Consider the following 22,009-nt stretch of genomic DNA (forward strand, 5'->3'; position numbering starts at 1 on the left):
TTAATCCATCATTGTGCACTTAATGTGGTCTGAATGTGCTGTGTATTAAGTGGGTGAATTGGTATTGTGAACATGCCATTATGTTTTTGCTTTATCATTGAAGACCTCTATTAGTGGCCCCAAGTGACATGCAGAAGGTAAAATGATTCTATACGGTTAGTAGTATCTGTGAACTTAGCTTGGGAGACACTATGGTGTCAAGCTAAGGGTCTCAAGGTTGGAAGAGATGATGGGCAGAACTGCATTTTCCTTCTCCATTATTAAAACGCCAACACCGCTGTGATTGAGCTACCTGTAAGGATCAAACTCATGCTCAAAACAGGAAGAAAAGCCTGATAAAATCCAGTGACCCAACTTCACTTCTATTTTTAAGAATTTGTCATCCACAATCCTTATTGAGATCATTTGTACAGGGTAAACTGTAGATATATCTGTCTTACCAAAGGACAGACCACAATCACCTGTTTAACAGTAACTGAACAGCACCCCCCACCGTTAACTAACGTAACCTTGGTTTTAGCTTACAGACTTATACTGGGTGCACACTGGCCGATCAATTGACCGGGCAATATATCTTGACCCCGTCGGCCAGTGTGTACAGACGATATATCTGTGAATAACGTCGTTAACAGACATATCGCATTGGCTGTGCTGCACAGCCAATGAACAGATAGGTCTGCAGACATATCTGTCCAACAAGTGTGTACGATCGCCCGTACACATGGGCGCCGCGAGCGGGTACCAACCCGGGTCCGGCACAGCTCCCCATCCACAGCAGCCCAGCACACGCTGCTGTGTGCTGGGCTGATAAAGCAGCAGCCCGAGCAGTCTCCTATGCCAAAGGGGGGGGGTGTGGGCGGGGCACCGGGCTGAGGGGCACACAGCACCCCCCACCCCAGCTCCGCAAATTTGTTTTTTTTCCCTTCGAAGGAGACGTGGTCACGCCCCATATCCACCCCGACCCGCTGCAACATGCAGATGATGGTCGTTCAGTGTGTATGAATGACCATCATCTGCAAATATCTGTCAGGTGTGTACCTACATTAATTCCCTTGCTGAATGCACAATAGTTAAAAGTAAAAATATAAACTTACACCACAATTCTGTATCCTTGGAGCTAGAGGGGATGATGAATTGGATCGATAGTGTTCAATATGCTACTAACCTTTGTGCGCTTGCTAATGTAGGTCTAGGTTGCTCATGGTTGGCTTCTACAGGCCCAGATTTTTCAGCGTGGGTTTCATTGGTTAATGTCACTGGAACATGAGCGATATATGTACCTTGGGCCTGATTCAGCAAGGATCGCTATTGTGATCGCGGTAGCAAAAGCGCACGCAGTTCTGCTGCGAAAGTATGCTAATTGCACTGACATTTAGACACCCGCACAACCGCAATACCTTGCAATCCAGCCAAAACGTTGGTAACATCGAAGTACATCGGAGCCACTTGCACAGTTAAGGCTGGTCTGACCCTACAACTAAATTGCTAAACTTTCCAGCATGCAGTGAGAACTCAAGCTGGCTATGCCATCGCAGTAGCTAATTTATGCACCCCCTGCAACAGCGTTCAAACGCACTGGCACGCCTGCGTTTCTTCCACCCCCCCGTCACAACCCACAAACGGTGCTTCCTGTCAAAATCACTCTGATGGATCTGCGATCGCAGTCCCGATCGCAGTGATGCATTCACGCACTGCGATGCAAACGCAGTACGCAACTATAGACAGTCTGCGTACACTTTAGCAGCTGCAATCCTTCCTGAATTAAAGCCCCTTGTCCGAAGGACAAACTAAATTTGATCGCATCTGGATCAGATGGCTGGAGTCAGCTTATGAGTCTTCACACCCCTCCATGTAGTACACTATGTAGGTTCATTTTTCCCTGCTCTTAGTTTTTGTTGGATTGCATTTTTTGTGTGGTACTTATTTTCTTTTATTGTATTGCACTCCTATTTTTTATTTATGTCTTATTATTTCTCTGTTAGGTTGTTTTGTTTTATTCTGTTTCTCCTTCATCCACTAGGGGACACTGGAGTTCAAGACAGTGGGGTATAGACGGTGGTAGAGCAGAACCTGGCACTTGAAATAATTTAGAAGTGTGACTGGCTCCTCCCCCTCTATGCCCCATCAGCCCCAGTTTTTAGAATGTGCCCGAGAGAGCCGGTCACACATCAGGCTGTCTCCAGCCTTTCTCATTTTATTTTTAGTGTTTTTTATTAACAAGCACTGAGGACAGGCAGGCTGCTTACCGCGGCAGTCTGCCTGCTACGTGGGAGCCGCCGGGAAGGGCACCACACGGCTACTGCAGCATGTGTCCGGTGACCCTGAGGAGGGGGCACAAACATGGAGTCATCGGACCCTGCGAGGACCCGCCACTGCTGACACCGGCATGTGTCCGGGTTCCTCGCCGCCCCCTCATCCCAGCATCCCGGCCGCAGCAGTTGTAAGTATAACCACTGCTCCTGATAGCAGGAGCAGTGGAAGCATTGCTAGGCTCAGTGACATAGCATGTCACTGATAGGAGACCCGACCATCCCCCCCGCACGCACCCGAGTCCTTATCTGGTAACAGGCATGCTGCAGGGGCTGTTGCATAGCTCCCTCCATGAGCACTAGACCCGCCGCGGCCCTAAGCATTCAGCGTCCGGGTCTCTTAGCTTATCCCTAGTGGCCAGTTACTAGTAACGCTGACAGGACAGCGCGATCCCGCAAGACTAGCGGGGGTGAAATTATAAGGCGCGTCCTGCATATTTAGCGGCGCCATCGGCAGTTGGGCTCTCCCTCTTCAGGCGCTGTTGCCAGAAACCAGAGAAGGGGCCCGTCGCAGCTGAAATCCGCCAAGGCTAGCAGGGGTGGAGCTTATTACCGGCGCGTCCTGCATATCAAGCGGCGCCTTCTGTAGTCGGGCTCTCCCTCTTCTGACAATTAAGGGGCCTGTCGCAGCTGAAACTGGCTGGGTCCGGGTCCTCCTCCCTACACTCAGCAAGGAAAGTGGATGTGTAGCGCTGGGGTAGGCGCGCTGAACGCCCACCATTAGCGGGAGCTGTTGAGAGAGACCCACCACAGCTTATAGAGGTCAGTGTCTGGGTTACTGATTATGGGGAGTGACGCGATGGCAGCGCTAAGCGTTGCTCTGCGCCCACCCTGTATTCCTGCTATGCATTGTCCATGCGGCCCACCATAACATGCGGGCTAAATATATGCAGCTGAGACAGCAGCCACCGCCAGAGCAGACTGGCTGGACTTAGAGCAGCGGTTTTGCCATGATATCACTGCATGCCTTGGCTATTAGCAGCTCTCCTCACGGGAGGAGACGCCGCGTCCCGTAGCTCCTAGCTGTGCTGAGTGACTGTCATCCCTATAATAACAGGCTAATAGCCTTTAAGTACCAGCGCAAGGCTCGGATTCCACCACGGCCCTTGGTGTGTGGAGTTTGTATGTTCTCCCTGTGCTGGCAGCACTGCCTTAGCTACTCTCATCTAAATCTCAGGAGGAGACGCCGTGTCCCGTAGCTCCTGGCTGGGCTGGGCAGGCTTCCGTTAGATATAGCCTTACGTTATACCTATGCCTGTATGACGTCACGTTGCTGCCACAGCAGCACATCAGTGTTCCCATGAGTTAGCCCCTCTCCTGTCTTGCAGGAGAGATGTTGGTTAATGCGTGGCTTTGCGTCAGGAGCCTTGAATGCTCCCTGTATTCCCGGCACTGACCGGACCTTCAACTACTCCACACTATTAAGGGGACTAGCGCTGTGCTGACTGGTGTGTAACAGTTCGCGCATACACAGCGTGGTATTTCATAACACAGGCAGTATAGCTCAGTGCACTACCTGCACCACACATGTATATAAAGATACATACTTACACCCTCCTGGGGGTTATAGTTCGGTTCCCGTCATTCTATATCTACGGCGCCCGTTTGGGGGACCTATTATTATTTACAATGGTGCACTTGGTAGCAAACTTATTAGACACAACCAAGCTGTGAGTGCTTCAGCACAAAAGGTAAGGGATGCCTGTCCTTGATGACAGGAGTTTAGTGCTAGCTACAGTGGATAGCTGGTTGCTAGCGGTAGGGACGCTAGCCCAACCCCCCTTTTGCACTATAATGCAGCTTTAGGCTGTTCGGAAAGAGGCCAGTGGTTCAACCGATGCATCACGTCTAGAAGCAATGTGCTGACGAGCCACAGTCCTGCCAATTGCAGCGCCTCTTGGTTTTACCCCGTCAGTCTCCTCTTCGTTCAGTAACAAAGGGTGCCTAGCTTAATCTAATGGCCTGATATCTTAGCCTGTTAAGTATCATAGCCTCATGGTGTACTAGCTCCACGGTTCTGGTGCTGCTGCCAGAACTTTAGGTTATAGCATACCCTTAGTACATTTTTGCGTCCCATCCCCAGGCTTATGCCTCACATTGGCTCACCTTACTGAGGGGCAGTATCTTCCCATGCATATATGTGGTAGCAAATATACTACATTATAGGCTGGTCTTAAAACCTCTCACCAGTTTTCTATGCTTACCAGAGAAGGTATGCATATGTGCATCTATTTATATCTCATGTGATCCCTTTGGCAACACATACAGGAAGAGGTTAATGACACACGGCTGGTGTGGTTGTTGGCATTGCTGCCTCGCAGTACTGAAGGTTTCTTTTTGATTCCCACTTCAATAAACAGGTTCATCTGGCGCTAAGATGGCTCACCTGATAGGGCGAGTACACCAGTAACAGAAGGGTCCTAAGATCGTAACCAGTCTGGGACAACACGCTGCTAGAATATCCGGCCCCTACGCTGTAGCAAAATGACGGCCACACGCGGCACATGAGCAGTCTATGTATGTATATTGTATTTTATACTAGCCCTGCTGTATAACATATACATGCTGGAGTGTTCCATGGCTTTAATTATTGCTCATGTTCTAATTTTAAAAGTTATCATCACCTACTAAATTTGTATGTAGGTACGCGTATCTATATGTGGATATCGCTTCTTATCCTTGCGTAATATAGCAGGGGTAGGATTTGTTCTTATCAGTCTGTCTAGTACCTATCATATTGATAGGAGGCTGCGATTGGAGGCTGGACTCGCCTGAGGCGGTAGTTGGTGCATGACTCCGCTTTACACTCTCTCTCCCTGAGGATTGGGTTGTGTGCATGTGTGTGTATATATACATATATATATTTATGTATATGTGTAGGATGCCTATACTTCTACAATCATTAGGTTTACTTATTATTCCACGCATGGGAAGCCGCCTGGGATACCAGAAGCTGTAGGTTGTATTCATACTTATTAATATTATATGGTGGCTCTATAAACTAGGGTGATGTGTTGCAGCTTACATAGTGATAGTCACAATTCCCTAAGGCATTGCTTCTAGTATGGACCCTGACATGTCCTGGGGCTTTCTTGTATGTCCCTTATGTATATGGACTGATAAGAAAACTTCTGGAGTTTTCATCTATATTGGACAAGCGCGGAACTGTAAGATTGTATTTTTTTTTTGCATGTCCCATTCCTTGTATGAATACTTGGGATGACAAACGCGTTCTATGTCTAAGTGCAGGTACCCTTCTCAGTATCTATTCGGGTACTCCATATTATTGTCGCATATCTCAATAAACTTAGTCTCTATGGGGCCCTTATGTACAATTCATATCATGAAGGCCTAGGGACACCCTCAGATATAGGCAGGGTCAGGCCTGGGTTGTATTAGATTGGTGGGCATAATACGCACTTCACCATTATAAATATTTATGTAAGGGTACTTACACTAGCAGACTGTTTTAGGGGTATATGTATAATCTAACACGGCTATACAGATACACATCCCTTATGGAACAGGCTCAAGATAGAGTCCTGTTCTACGACCTTCTTGTCTCCACTAACATTTTGCTAGTTTCCACAGTATTTTATACTGCACATCTCCAGACGGCTGTCCGTGCTGTAGAGCATTGGTCTTAGCCCACTGAAGCTACTCTCTATTCCTAAAGTGGCGGGTCGCTGTGTGGTGAAAAAGGTCAGTGACATTCTACATAGCGACCAGAGGTCTTCTGGTCGCTCGCAGGTAAGAGCTTCCTCACTAATGCCTAGGAAGATGCTCCTATTTCATGCAACCTGACATACATAGTGTTATTCTCCCTTACGCACCCTAGCTGCTGTCCTAGCAGCCATCCACTCTTTTAATCAGTTGGCTCTACACTTTAGAGTTTTCCTGGTGTGTGGGTGCATAGTTACATCATTGGATCAGTGACACTATTCTACTAGAATCTGAGTTAGGGACTGAAGCGCACCTACGGGCTAGTGCACATGTTGCACAGAAGTGTAGCAGTCACTGTTCCACACTGGGGGACTGGTTGGGTTTCCTGTTCAATATCTGTTGATATTTGATCACTCTGACAGGTACCTAACAAGTATCTTCATGGTTGTCCTAGTGCTCTAGCCTTGCTGATGGGATGCTTCCCTATATTGGTAGCTCTCCCTGGTTGACTGTTGCATTCGTGCTCTTTTACTGCTAGGGTTCGAGCCAGCAGTTGGTCCTGACTACGCACTTCCATCATGTTGGAAGTTGTCTGTTGTTTTCTTTTTACGGCAGTGTTTCAGTTGCTGTTTTATCCCTGTTTTCAGAATGGGATGTACTGCTGTCTGACCCTCTGAAGGGTATTGTAGTCTCAATCCTCTCTATTTCGCCTATGTCTCATACCCAGTGGGAACTCCACTCATTGGAGACTTCTATGGCCTAACCCTTCCGCTGCTTCACAACTTTGTTGTAGTTGGACCTTAAGGATGGTTCAGGGCGACTGTTTGGTCTAGTCTTTTGACTCCCTGCATTCTCTGTTAGGAGTCTGTGGACAGGATTAGCTCTATATCTGTATATTGATATTGTTATACTTCTGTATACGATTATGTCCAGCTCTGCTGGAATTCTGCTGTCTGCACCTGTTGCAGCTTCCTGTTTAGCCTCTAGTACGGTTTCTCGAGTTTGCTCTCGTTTACAGCCCTTCTATGGATTCTTGTTGGGGCTCTCTGCTACCAATGGTCCGTTTTTGGTCTATTTTCAGTTGAGATTACTGGTTCTGACGTTTCTCAACTGTCTTTGTTCTCTCGCCAGCCGTTCTGTTCCTTTTGACAGAACCTGTACGTTGTGGAAGTTTCCATGACTGTTTAGCGAGGAGTGGTGTTTTGTCTCCTGTGCTCTATGACACTTAATCCTCAGCTTCCGCTGGGCCTAAGGTTCTTGGCGGTCCCTGTTTCGGATTGGCCGAGGGGTCAGCAAGTTCTCCGCGCTTCCCACCCAGGAGGTTGGCTTTGGGACGTCCCCACTGTCTTGAACTCCAGTGTCCCTTAGTGGATGAAGGAGAAAACAGGATTTTGGTACTTACCGATAAATCCCCTTCTCCGATTCCACAGGGGACACTGGACGCCCGCCCAGCGCTACATATCTGCTGTTTTGTTTGATTCCTTCTATGGTCGTGTGACTGCATGGGTTCCCTGCAATGGGTTCCTTTGTTCTCCTTCAGTCGGTCTTGTTCTCGTTTTTCTGTTGTCCTCCGTCCCCTCTCGGGCTCAGTTCTTAAACTGGGGCTGATGGGGCATAGAGGGGGAGGAGCCAGTCACACTTCTAAATTATTTAAAGTGCCAGGCTCTGCTCTACCACAGTCTATACCCCACTGTCTTGAACTCCAGTGTCCCCTGTGGAATCGGAGAAAGAAATTTATCGGTAAGTACCAAAATCCTGTTTTTTTTTTAGTTTATTAAATAATTGATATAGGTTTCTATATTTTCCCAGCAGTGCGTATGGTATTTGCTATACTATAAAAGATTGTATTAAGGAAACGCCAGTATGCTTGGACATATTTCGGGTCAAATGTAATATGTTCTGTTGTTCGCGATTATTTATATGCTTTTGTTAATACATGGCCTCAACCAGATTATTATATTTGTGCTCCTTACATGTACACTATGGGTCATGTTACAATACACAAGAGTGTATGTATGTACTGCTGGTTTCTATGTCGTTGGTCATTCAATAAACATTACTATTAAAAAAAAAAAAAAAAAAGTAAAAATAAATCAAGTTATCAACATAACCAAATTTTGCCATGAATATTATTGTACATTACTTTGCAAATGTTTTCAGACTAACAGATATCGTGTAAATGAGGAGTGAGATCTGTGTTTTCTGTGTATATGGACAGACTTGATAAGGCAAACAATAGGTGTTTTCATGTCTGATAAAACATGTAGAACGATGCAATATTTAGTTTGGATGACTAGGCAGACTTAACACATGGACGAACACATTGCTATCAGTGTTAGAGAAACCATTTACAAAATAACTTAGATGAACATTTTTAATAAGTTGACATTTTAAAACTTTACATACATCATTTCAGCAAAGAAAAATAATCAAAACATTTCTTTTACAATAAAGAACTAAAATGACAATGATAAAAAATAAAATATACAATTTAAGGCTGGGAAGTTAAATATGTAAATCTGATAGTGGCTGGAGGCAGCTAATCGTGACTTTGGGAGACTGAATGATCTTGCTCATAAGGTCCTTGAAGCATATCTGTGTTTACACAGGGTGCAGGCATTTATTGTGCTGAACAGATATTCGTGCAAGTTACTTACAAATGGGATAGGCTACATTTTCACAAATATCCATCTAGCACAAAATGGCTGCCTCTATTGTTTCCAGTGACAGGCCACTTTAATTCTGCTTCATACAGCCACCTGTAAACCACAGATGAAATGTTATGACCTGGTGAAGTGCTTGCCGAATTTGGAAAGGCAAAATGCCTTGTGTGAGATAGGTATTCACCAAATGCCAAAACCTTTAAATGTGGTCTAAGAATTTAAAAGAATATTACATAGCAACTTTCAGCATTCCAGCAGTTGGCAAATGATGAACAGAACATCAAGTTCTAGAGCGAATCTATACTTGGCTAGGGGGAACGGGGATACATTTAACATATTGAAACAATGATTGAATTGCCAGCATCCAAACACTTCTCCCCGAGAAGACTGGTGGTGATGGGCTTGTGTATTCAGCAAGATTACCTGAACTAAATGGACATGTTAATCTCCATTCTTTTGGCATTGATGTATACCCACTCTAAGATTGACTTGCAACGAGAGATTGAAATAAAATGATTTACATCTGCAATATAAACCAAACAAAATTGCCTACTCTTACTGCACAAAGCGGAAATAGTACAGTGCAGACAAGTTCACAGTGAAAGCACAACTATGGACGACGTCCCACAGTATTGTAATGGCAAATGTGTTGCCTTAAAAGATAGAATAGAAAATTTACCTAGAATGTGAAAAAAAATAAAAGCAAAATACTGCAGCAGCAAGTTATAGGTTTGTGCTGTTAGTAACCTGTGGCAACCAGTGCCATAAAAGCTGGTATTCTGTACACACATACAAATTGAGTTTTAGAAAATGTAACTTGTTCCATCAGCAGACCTCAGTAAATCAGGGTGTTTTGATCAGGAAGGTCATTAGATTAACAAAAAAACAAGTCAGACCATAAGTTCTGTACAAGTACAGTTTGGTATACGTTTCAAGTTAGCCGCAGAACTGTATATTCAGCAATTAACAGCTGGCCATCTTAGCATACATATACAGTTAACATGCACTCCCCAGTTTCATAAGGTGACATCTGAATGAAAGGGTACTCCAGATGCATAATGCCACATACTCTTAATTAAGCATAAAGGTACAATGTTTAAATGTTACTGTCCACTAATAGGTCAGTCACTCAGCAATGGAAGCCGTGTCAGAGAAGAGAAAAAAATCTCAAAATGGAGTGACCTTGATGGACAAAATACCGATAGTGTGGCAGGATTAATGCACTGCAAACCTCAGCTAGAGTAGAAAGGCCCACAGACTGGTCAGCTATTTAAACCTTTTCCTGTGATCAGTTATTAACCAAGTAAACCGGCAAACCACTGCATGTGATGATATGGTCTTTCCTGATGCACGCGCATGCAGAGCTGATTGAAGGAGAGATGCCAGCAGCACTGCAAAATAAGCTGCAATCGCCAAATACGGTCATAAAGATGATCAACTCAACTACAGAACATATACAGTTTACAACAGATCCTTTCCTTTGTTATAAAATCCAGAGTATCTGATTGATCATTGCTAGTCCGAGTACTATTGGTTGTGAATAATGGAACACACATTCTATAACCTATCTTCAAGTGTTGTTTAAATTAAATCTGTAAAATGTGAGCATAATTACAGCTCCCAAAGTCAACTAATGAGGGTAAAAAACAGCAAGCATTGCGTTCTTTACTAAGTGCAGTAAGAGTTAAGCACTACATAGATGGGCCACGGACCGCTAGAAATACACCCCCAGGTATCCTTTTTAGCTTTTCTGAAGGACACACTATTGCCTTATTTGCATGACTAGGATACTCCAGGAGTATCAATGATTTATGTGACTAGCAAAAAAACTGAATGGAGTCCTGACCTAAAAGCTCACAGCTGCTGCAAATATTATTATATAATTATATAACACCAAATCACAGTGGGAAACCTTTTGGGCTGATTCATGAGAAGCTACTCACAAGGAACCAAAATCGGATTGTACTTTTGCATTACCCTGGTGAAAGTTAATATCTGATTGGATAGTGTGGGTTACTGTACACTTCTAATGTTGCGTACAGTGTTTTCAATGAAACTTATCCTGTTAGAGCCAAGGTGTTAGGGTTAGATTAAGCATTCTGGTAGCCAGAAAAAATTGATCAAGATGATTTGCAGCAGTCATGGCTTGCCCTCCATGGGAGGATAGCTGACTAAGAACCTTGAACAGAAAAAAGACCCAGAGATTCAGTACTGCAGTGCACTGCTCATAGAACTCCAGTACTAAGTATACAGCATTCCAATTGTGATAAGGCTTCAACAGCCCCTTATCAGTGACTATGGCTTCAAATACATATTTAACAGCCAAAACCAAAGAAAGGGGAGAAAGCCATTTTATATATATTTAAAAAAAACAACAGCACACACTTCTCTCCAGACCAGATTCTTTCCCTTCTTGGTGGAGAGTATGTCACAAGTTCAAACAAGGCAATGATGGTCTATATTCCTTTTAAGTTCAAAGGAAGAAACAAAAAATTTAAAACAAAAATAGAACTAAAGTTGGGAGGGCTCATGAGGACACACTGTCTAGTAGAGCGTTTCGGTGTTACTGTTTCTTGGCCTCTTGATTTTCTCAATGTTTTTGAAGATCATATCATGCAACGTCACCTGGAATATGGACAACAGTCATGTATAAAACTCAAAATTAATGCAAACCCAAACACAATGTTTACACCTCAGCAACATTTCCTTTTAAGAACTCTAACCTCCGTTTTGGACAAGTCAGTAAGCATGTTCCGTCTGTTTTTAGTCCTAGGCAATATGCCTTGTTGCTGCAGCAGCACTAGTTTTTTTTTTTTCCACTCCCAAAAATCTATATAGTATAAAATAAAGTCACTGGTAGGCATATGTTTGTTCGGGCTAATCTAGAGAACCAATGGACGGATTTTAATGCACTATTCTTACAGTATTTGCAGAGGAAGGTTTAGATGGATGAAGCATTAATGTATGACAAAAGGGAGCCTAGCAGTGATGATTTTAGTGAAGCAAGTCAATGAAAAAATGGACGTCCAAGTGCTTACTTGGCTTACGCTGCCTTAACCGTTAAAGATATATCACAACGATGGACTTTATTTTATAACATGTAGAGATGGATACGTATTATCCGGTTTACGGATACAAAGTTTCAGTTTTCCCCTTTTTTACCGGTCCTATCGCCGTAAATTCAAAATTGCTCCTGTGTGAAGTCGGGGCAGGTCGCTACATAAAAATAAATCAAGGAATGAGCAAGGCTGGTTGTTAACTGGACCTACATTTTTTATTTTTTTCAATTGTGCACAGAGGTCTAAAATTATGGCAATACCCATTAAGCAGAAAACCCCAAGTTCCAACCATTCTAGAGAAAGATGCTAAATCTATTTAGTGAGCTGAAAGAATGCAACGACTTTCTTGTGACTAGTGGAAGGAAATTATATGAGGAAACATATCATGGAAAAAAAAAAAAAGTAAATAGCAGGTAACAGACAATACGCAGTAACTGAAAGGGTGCAGTAAAGAGCAGAAATGCATAGATAAGATCATATATATTGATTTAGTAATTCCTTACATATTGGTTTCTCAGTTCTGATATAATTAGTCGTAAACTGATATATTCCTTTTCATCTATTTCAGTTACTGTACGTCGATAATCTTCCTGTAGAGCAAGAACAATAATAACAGCGTAAAACAGAAGGAGGCGGCTTTAGCATATGTATAACACAAATTGTGATCACCTCTCAATACTACTTACCACATGAGGGTATTTCGCTATTTTGGAAACAAGTTTTGCTCGGGTAATGTAGTATCTATGGAACATATGTAAAGTGCATGTAAAAAAACATGGAACTCAAAAAAAAAAAAAAAAAAAAAAAAACAATTTTCTATAAGTACACACAAATATATACACATACATGCCAACACACTACTTGTATATTCAAGACTAGGGCAAGTCACATTGCAGTCATCATATCATTGCCAATCTACTATGGGCCGTATTCAATTAGCAGCGAAAACGGCAGTTTTTCGCAGAAAAAAAAAAAAAAAGTGATATTTTCGCCCAAAACAGGCGAAATCGCAATTGGCGAAAAAAAAAAACTGGAGAAAAGTTTTCTCCATCCCAGACAGGGCAGAAAAAAAATGCAAAATCCCTATTTTTGGCTAAAAATGTGGGGATTTCTTTCAGAACCCTTTGGACATCGCCCTTAGAGGCTAAACTAAATCGATCACTTATGGTGCATACACGCGGTCAGATTTTCCTTCAGATTTGTAAAATAACGATTTTAAAAAGTTCATATCTGAAAGAAAATCTGCAACTATGAACTATGCGGGTTCCCATTTGTCAGGTAACGATATCTGACATCTGATGTGTTTGCAGTCAGATTGGTCGACGTTGGTAAAATAGTTGGTAGTTCGTCTGACAGATCTGACCGTGTGTATGCAACTTTAGATTGAAATAAAGGAGCGCTCCCAGTACTGCGTGTAAACCATAAAGCAGTACGCCACAGGTAAGCTTCCATATATGTTTAAAGTGTTTAACAAATGTCCATTAGATTTCGGCTTTTTTTTTTTTTTTTATTACTTTCATTTAGACAATTTGCCTGACTACATGCAGGACAATATGCTCCATTTTATATGAGAGGTTTCCTTGCTATGGAAATTCAAGTTAACGTTTCAAAATCCCTCCCACCAACTAGTGAATGTACCAACTTATGCACCCTCAGCAAAGCCCTATTGGATATATTCTCCAGGCAAATAAATCTGGAGAGTTTATTAAAGAAACAGAGGTCTTGTGCAGGTAGCTCATGTCAGCAGCTGCATTTACTGGAGTGGGGGAGAAATTCTGAAATAACCTGTTAGTATTTTTGAAGTTACCCATTGTTACAGAATACAAGCCTTACAAACCAGAGTGACTTAACTGATTAACTCCAGTAACCTGACCTTTTTCAAGACTCCTTTCAGTCATCACAGCCATCATTTCTCTGATTGTTCTTCTGCATGAACAATGGCAAGTGCTTCTATTTTCTACTATATGATTAGCCTGGAGAACAATCTAGAGCCCTACCTAGAGGTTGCACCCCAGCAATTGGACTAAAAGATCTAGCACTTCCATAATTTTTCCGAGCTAATATATCATTGTACAATTTTAAGGGCTGTAAACTGTATAGGTCCTATACAGTTTACAGCCCTTAAAAGTGTACAATAATATATTAACTCGGAAAAATTATGGAAGTGCTAGATCTTTTTGTCCAATTGCTGGGGTGCAACCTCTAGGCAGGGCTCTAGATTGTTCTCCAGGCTAATCATATAGTATATACACTATAGGAGTACAACCAAATCCCAAAACAAAGTGACAGATGTTAGGCAATATATCTCACCTGGAAATCTGATCAAGGTAAGATGCTGCCTCACTTTCCACTGTCCTCAACTCAGCCACAGTTTCTTCCTGAACGTAAAAGCAGTAATTAGTCTAATTGAATAAAACATTAAATATTTAAACAACTCGTTAAGAACAAGAAAATGTGAAATTGATGAAGCCAGGTGGTACCATAGACATTTTGTTGTTAAAGCAGAAAGTATCCCTAGCATTAGTAAAGGAGCAATGGTCTTAGGGCACTATATATTGTAGACTGTCCTCATGCTCTGGCTGTCAGGATTATTATCTTTTATTTATAAGAATGTGTAATGAATCTCTAAAGTTTTTAAGTGGGTCGAAATTGAACACATAGCCAATAAGATTGGAAGAGTCACAGCAACAGGAAGGCTGATCATGTCAGAGGCAGTGACATGTCCAACCATGAGTCAGCTAGTGAGGACAGGACTGCATGTGATGGACGGTGACAGGATGAGAAGAATATAGGCACACGGGAAGCAACAGAGTTTGACATGAGGAGAAGGGTCGCCAACAGCATTGAGTACTTGCCTGAAATAGCTGTAAGACTGTACAGATAAATGCAGATAATGTACAAAAATTCATATATCCAACTTTGTTTTCTTCTCGGCTATATATGTAGCTGTACTATGAAGGACACCCTATGGACATTTAAGCAGATTTTTTTGCATATACTGTTAAAATTCCTTTCTCAGATACTGTATGAAAAACACAAACCTAAGAGGGTCGGCAGCTACAAGGAAACACCCTGAGCCTACATTGTGTGCCTATGCGAAACTAGAAAAAAAAACAATGAGTACAACTATGTCCAGCTCAAATAAAGCATCACAAAGGAATATCTCGCAGTCACACTCAATGGGAGGATAGGAATGCCTAAGTAGTAGTCTTATGGAAAAACCATTCCTGCCAAAGGTAGCCTACATAGGGAATGGGAATGAAAATGTTCGCCAAAGCCCATGCCACATCTCTGGTGGTGGCCAACAGCCTTATTTAAGTGCACTGTAGCCCAAAAGACAACCCTTGCCACTTCAGTGCCAACTGCAGCAATCCATGGAAGAAGAGGTGTACACCAAAATCAATATTATTTCATTTCACTATTAGTAGCCTGGTGGAGTAATACCTCACACCTAGTGTAAAATAGTCAAAACGCCGCAAATCATTTAATAAAAATATGTGTATAAGAATTTGTCTAAGGCAATTCAGAAAGCTATTTTATAAGAAACAATTAGGATCAAGAGTTTCATTTAAGCCCCTAGGGGCCAAGGTGTTAAGTTTGAAAATCCATCTCATGCAATAATCGAGGCTACAGAGGTGAACACAAAATTGCAGCAATAACCAACACCCAACAAATCTCAATCTGATGTTCTAAAGAATAAGGTGTTAGTGGATAAGTGAGGAGGAATGGGTTTTGAATCATAGGTAACAAAGAGGCAGACACAGCAGCAGCAAGGGAGGTTCATGATTGACCAGTGACATCAGCAGATTTCCAGCATAGCTTTAGAAAGCAAATTTGCCCAGGCCAGTTCGGATTGGGACACACAAAATGGGGAACTAGCTCGCTGCTGCACCGCTACTCAAGTATGGCGTCTCGCAATCAGTTGGACAACGCTTTCCTTAAAGTTGTGCCGCGCCAGTGTGTGGTCAGCAGCTCCAGATGTGGGGGGGGGGAAAGCTGCAAGAGACTCCTCTACTGCCCACCGGGTCCACACAGCGATGCATCCTTTCTGGAGTCTACCATCAAGGCAACCATTTCAGACAACAGTGCTGAAACTCCGGAGTGGATTGTGGAGCATGAAAACTGGAATACCTGACCATCCCTAGTGCTAGATCTAAAGCTAATCGAAACCTTCTGGGAGATTTTTAAGCTATTCTGGCACCTCATGGTTACCACTTAGTTTGTACATGCCCTCCTGCAGCCTGCACTAAGTTACATTGGGTTTTGTGTACTGTCTTCACATCAAGGCAGAGCTGCTTTTTTCCCATCACACTTGCGTTTTTGTACAGTATACAAGATAATTGAATATTGCCATGATGGGAAAGAGGAGCATTGAAGCAGTTCAACTTAATAGCATGGAGAAGGCAGGTACCTTAAATAGTAGTACTTTGCAAGAAGCTTTGTGGGGAAAAATATGAATGTATGCATTCAGCTCTGCCCGACAAAAAGGCACACAGAACCTATTTCTGCAAATGCAGAACATAAAAAGCGGACATTAAAAAAAACATGTAAAAATGAAGGTTACCTGAATGGACACTCCGAAATTGTTACCATCTTCTATCCTTGGAATTAGGAGCTGAACCCACATTTTTACCTGATATACAAAGAAAAAAAAAAAAAAAGTTTTATACTTAAAAGAAAAGCAAATGAAAAATGTATACCAAAGCACAATGAGCAGCCACACTGACCATTCCTGGTGCAACCTGCTGCTTATACACAAGGTTAAGTAGCAGTAGTTGGGAAGTGAAAAATAGATTATAGGGGCAGGGGAGAGAAAAGGTTTTTTTATTAAGATATTCCTGGAAGGTAGTGAAGGGGGGGGGGGGGTTGCTCTGCAAATTAAGTGGCCTTTCATTAGGAGATACAGGCTATTGTTCTTGCTGTATCTCAAGATTCATAGTTACTGATCACTATATCAGAGTCAATGCAGTAATTAGCAGATGATTTACAGGGATTCTGAAACATCCTGTTGCTCTGCTTCTTTATAATGACATAACGAACATCTTAAAGTGGTGGCTTTAAGAAGTTTATTGGCAATATGCAGATTGCTGATAATTAACAATTGAACACAGAATAAAACAAATTAATACATAAGTTGGAGACTCTTTGGGGGCGATTCAATTCAGTGCAATGCTGAATAGCCCTGGAAAGGAGTTCCCGGTGCTATTCAGTTGACCGCCAGTTTGAATCACCCCCCTTTAAGTCCAACTATTAGCGATCATCCAACAATTAACACACTCACCGTGTTGCATTTCTCAATGAGTAACCTAATCTCAGGCTTCACTTTTTCTATGATCTCAACGAGTGGAGCATTACTCTTCAGCATCCCATTGGGCATTACAAAAACTTTGGTGCCTAAAGGAAGTGTGAGAGGCTCAAAATGAAAGGGGATAAAAACAAAACTCAAATGGATATAACTGCCACCACCTCAACTTTTTGTACAAACAGATCTGGACTAGTAATTTTAAAAATGGTATAAAAATCAAACAAAACGTTAAACCTCTGACTATCCTTTATTTTACATTTTTTATTAGAAATCACTCCAATTTAATTATAATCTTCATAGAGCAATCGAGAGTACAATAGGGTTGCCACGATTACAGAAGTTGAACATAATTACAAAATGTTAAGGGGTAAATTATATTTTAAATTATCCCTGCTGTGAAAATAGCTCCTGATTTCATATGAAGATTAAAGCTAGGGCCATATTTTTTTAGCTGCAAATTGCCAATAGTATACTTCATTCTACAAAAATCTAATTATTTGATTCTGCTCCTGCCCTACTGGTTTCACCCTGTCTATTTACCAAATATCAAATACACACACACACACACACACACACACACACACACTTGACAAATTATTACAGAAACTCGTGGGGTCAATATGAACTGTCTTCAGCCCACGGAAATGTACATTTTTATTTTTAATTTAATTTCTTGGGGTGGGGGGGTACAACACTTGAAAGATTTCCACATTCCAAAGACTCAGGTTTTAAGTCTCTAAAGCCATCCACATGTGAACGATCTTGACACAAAGCACAACTCCAGGATCAATGTCCAATTTGGTCACACATGAAGGTCCGCCCGGCCACTAGCCCAGCATGCGAACAGCATCACTTATTTATACAGGGGGTATCATTAAAAGCCAACACAATGCCGATAGCTTTACAGGCACTGTGGCTGAATTTTGGCAAACAGATATCGCCTGGGTGCAGAGGCACCATGATCTCTCCACTAGACCGCCAGGAACTAGGAACTGGCTACCACCACTGCATTCCAATTCCAGCGAATCAGACAAATGCATAGCTATGCTGCCATCCGCACCTCCCACTGCACCACCAGCATCATAATGCCTCCACATTTGCCTCAATTGCTATTTGAAGTAACTTAGATACTGCTCACTGTAGAAGTTACCCCCCAATTTAATTGCTCCAACTGCAGTGTATATGTCCTTATTATAATTTGCAGTAAAACGCCAACTACACTGAATACAATATAGTGACAACTAATCACTCCATTAGTATAAATATTTTTGTAAATGTTTAAAGCAAATCAAAAAGGCAAGAAAATTAACTGACTAGGAAACTACAATATTTTGACAAGAACAGTCCTTAAACTTACACAAAACCATCTAATTCACCATTAAATACCTAAAGATCCTAAAAATAAAGATTATTTTGGCTACAGAAAATATCCTTTGTTCTACAAGTGACTAATCAGCATCATGTAGAGTTAAACTAATCTGTATCAAATTCACACAAAAACCACCAACCACATCCTACAATTGGTCTGTAATTGGCAGCAAGATGACCAATGATGTGATGCCATCTGTACACACAAATGACAAAGCCATGTAATTGTAGGTCAGTAGTACATGTAGTATGAACCTCCAAGAAGAAATCTCAATAGCACCACCGCCCCCACCTTCCCATCTTTCCTCCCCTCCCAGTTACTGTCAGCAGTGCAGGGTGCCAGCAGAAGAGGAGGCAGACAATTAATGTTTCTATAAAAAACAAGTTATTGTAGTTTACCTGGAAAGTTATCATCTCCATCCTCCAGTTTTCTCTTCTTAAGATTTGGCTGTTAAAAGACAATCATTTAGATCGTGAAAATCACGTACACCAAATAAAAAATAAAAAAAAACAATTAAATTCATCTTGTAATCTTTCCGTTATGGGCTAGGTTTTACATATTAAACAGGTTATAAAATGAAATACTCTGCGATACATCAGAACTAAACACCAATACTAATAACAGAGTACTTCACTTATGACCCACTAAAAACTCCATACATAATTCAATCTTATTCTTCCTTCAAACTTTAATGTACCTCCTACCCTAGAAATGACTGGTTGAACAAAGCAGGATTCTGACAGCCATCTACAAAGGTAGAATCATTTTTGGAACATAGGTGTTTGAAGACTTCTGAAGTGGAAGGAGTCAGTCTCATTAGATTACCTGGTTTGTTAAGAAGCTCAAGCGAGATTGACATCACCACCTTCTCAATTATCATGCAGCAAGGTCAAAACCAATCTACTAATCAAAACATAACCCTTCAAAATGATAAAATCCTTTATTTCACTACCTATCTCTGCAATTAAACGGTTGTGTGTTAAATTAAAGCAGTGCAGCGTTTAGTTTCTAAGCGGTCAAGTCTTTTTCTATACATCACTGTGTGAGTAGTCTATATCGCAGCAAACCACGTTACACAGAAATGCAAGTCCACTTACAGCGTCCAGTACATCATGGCTGTTTGTCAGAATTATTGGATCTGGAACTGGCAAGTTCATTTCGGAATGAATCTGTGTGAGATCTTGAACATTCAGCATGGGTTCCTGTAGGGCATAAACCGTAAGTGATCAGGCAAGAGACTGAGACACCTAAAGTTTCCTTCACTGTAATGCACACACAGTAATGATATAAAAGCACCACATAGATATTTCCCAGCAATTAAAACAGCCTGCCTATCAGCATAATTGACGCAGAATAAAACATTTATATCTGGACTTTTTATAACCATATAGGAGCATTATCGATTGACAATGTTGTCATGCAGCCTAGATATACTGTATGTGGAAACTGCTAGCATCCTACACTATGTGAATAGCAGCCCAGTACACTACATTTATGTATTACCTTAAGAAAGCCATCCAGTTCCAGTAACTTCTTTGGGAAAAAACTGGCAACAAGGTCTTCAGCCTTATAGTAGAAAAATTAGATTATTTATTGCACCCTATGTGGAACATTTGTATTTTGTTACTTTTTGACAATTTGTGACAATGCGGTTATAAAATATGAGATATGGTAAGAACTTACCCTTGTTATCTCTATTGCTACGAAGTCCATAGGGTTCCACAGGATACCTTGGGTATAGGTGTGACGTCAGTCGCAGGGCACCAAAGAGTTAAGCTTTCAGCCTCCCAGGATGCACTAGGTCCCCCTCCTATACCCCGCCCCCGAGCCATGGAATCTCAGTTAGTTACCAAGCCATAGGCCGGAGGAGGAGAAGGAAGAGAGAGAACAAAGATCTGGACACATACAAGAATCACATTCTCACCAGAGGGAGATGGAAAACCGGTGACCAGAGCAAAGCCCATCTGCAGCACAGGTGCGACAGGGCGAGAGTCCTGTGGAACCCTATGGACTTCGTAGAAATAGAGATAACAAGGGTAAGTTCTTACCATATCTCATATTTTCTACTTCAGGGTCCATAGGGTATCCACAATACCTTGGGGATGTCCCAAAGCAGTATCCTTTAAGGGTGGGGACGCTCCTGTGCAGAAAGGAGAATCCGCCGCCCGAAGGAAGCATCCTGAGAGGCGAAGGTGTCAAACCTGTAATACCTCACGAAGGTATGGACAGAGGACCACGTAGCAGCCTTGCAGATCTGGACTGCAGAGGCACCACGTCGAGCTGCCCACGAAGTACCCACAGACCTAGTGGAATGAGCCTTCAGAGAAGGAGGAACCGGTAGGCCTTCATGAAGATAAGCTTCAGAAATAGCCTACGGATCCAGGCTGCCCAAGTTTGCTTTGAAGCAGGCCAACCCTTTTTACGGAAGCCATAGAGGACAAACAAAGCGTCCGACTTCCTAAACGAAGAAGTGCGGTCAACATAAGTCCTTAAGGCCCGCACAACATCCAAAGAGGCCTCACCCACGGAAAGACCCGGTGAGTTAAAGGCCGGAACAACGATTTCCTCGTTAACATGAAACTGGGAAACAACTTTGGGAAGAAACTCGGGCCGAGTGCGGAGTACTGCCCTGTTCCCATGAAAAACCAAGAAAGGGGGTCTACAAGAAAGAGCCCCTAACTCAGAAACACGTCTGGCCGAAGCAATAGCCAGAAGGAAAACAGTCTTAGCTGTTAGCCATTTAAGATCCACTGATCCCAGTGGTTCAAACGGCGGTCCTTGGAGAGCCCTCAGGACCACAGCCAAATCCCACGACGCCACAGCTGGAACAAAGGGCGGCTGAATGCGGACACCACCTTGCATAAAAGGTGCGCACAACCGGGATTATAGCAATCCTACGGTGAAACCAGACAGACAGGGCCGAAACCTGTACCTTCAAAGAAGCAAGGCGAAGCCCATGATCTAGTCCCGCTTGCAGGCAGGCGAGAATCCGAGACAGACGAAACTCCCGCGGTGCATAACCTCTCGGTCGACACCACTGGAAGAACGTATGCCACACGCGATGGTATATCCTCGCGGAACACGGTTTCCGAGCTCGCAACATGGTACGCACCACAGAGCTGGAAAACCCCCGGGACCTCAGCATGGCCGTCTCAACAGCCACGCCGTCAAAGACAGCCGAGTCAGGTCCGGGTGACGACAAGGACCCAGAGACAGGAGGTCCGGTCGTAGCGGCAACCGCAGAGGACTGTCCACGGACAGACCCTGAAGGTCTGAGAACCAGTGCCGTCTGGGCCACGCGGGAGCTATCAACAGGAGCGTCCCTCCTTCCTGTTTGAATTTCCGGATTACCCGTGGAAGAAGGGAGACCGGAGGGAACAGGTATGCGAACCGGAACGTCCACCGGACGGACAGAGCATCCACCAGAGACGCCCCTTCGTCTCTTGTGCGAGACCCGTACACCGGCAACTTGTTGTGCCGGGACGCCATGAGGTCGATCTCTGGAAGACCCCATCTGTCCACCAGTAGTTGAAAAACGTCCGGGTGCAGGGACCATTCCCCCGGATGAACATCCTGGCGACTTAGAAAGTCCGCCTCCCAATTGAGCACTCCCGGGATGAAGACCGCTGATATGGCCGGAA

The 22,009-nt window shown here is 42.9% G+C and overlaps 1 protein-coding gene across 2 annotated transcripts in view; it reads right to left on the minus strand.

Moving 5' to 3' along the window:
• Positions 1–8,332: 8,332 nt before the first annotated feature.
• PSME3 (proteasome activator subunit 3) overlaps positions 8,333–22,009 on the minus strand; it is a 28,781-nt gene continuing 15,104 nt past the window's right edge. For both annotated transcript variants that reach the window (XM_088480751.1, XM_088480752.1), the window contains exons 3-11: positions 19,872–19,934; positions 19,466–19,570; positions 18,767–18,815; positions 16,976–17,088; positions 16,259–16,327; positions 14,005–14,072; positions 12,381–12,435; positions 12,198–12,284; positions 8,333–11,260 (exon numbers count right to left, since the gene is read on the minus strand). In XM_088480751.1, the coding sequence (XP_088336877.1) occupies positions 11,180–11,260; positions 12,198–12,284; positions 12,381–12,435; positions 14,005–14,072; positions 16,259–16,327; positions 16,976–17,088; positions 18,767–18,815; positions 19,466–19,570; positions 19,872–19,934 (690 nt within the window). In that variant the 3' untranslated portion in view covers positions 8,333–11,179. The remainder of the gene's footprint in view (positions 11,261–12,197; positions 12,285–12,380; positions 12,436–14,004; positions 14,073–16,258; positions 16,328–16,975; positions 17,089–18,766; positions 18,816–19,465; positions 19,571–19,871; positions 19,935–22,009) is intronic.

Source organism: Taudactylus pleione, unplaced genomic scaffold (genome assembly GCF_031769625.1).
Source record: "Taudactylus pleione unplaced genomic scaffold, aTauple2 ptg000256l, whole genome shotgun sequence".
NCBI lineage: Eukaryota > Metazoa > Chordata > Amphibia > Anura > Myobatrachidae > Taudactylus > Taudactylus pleione.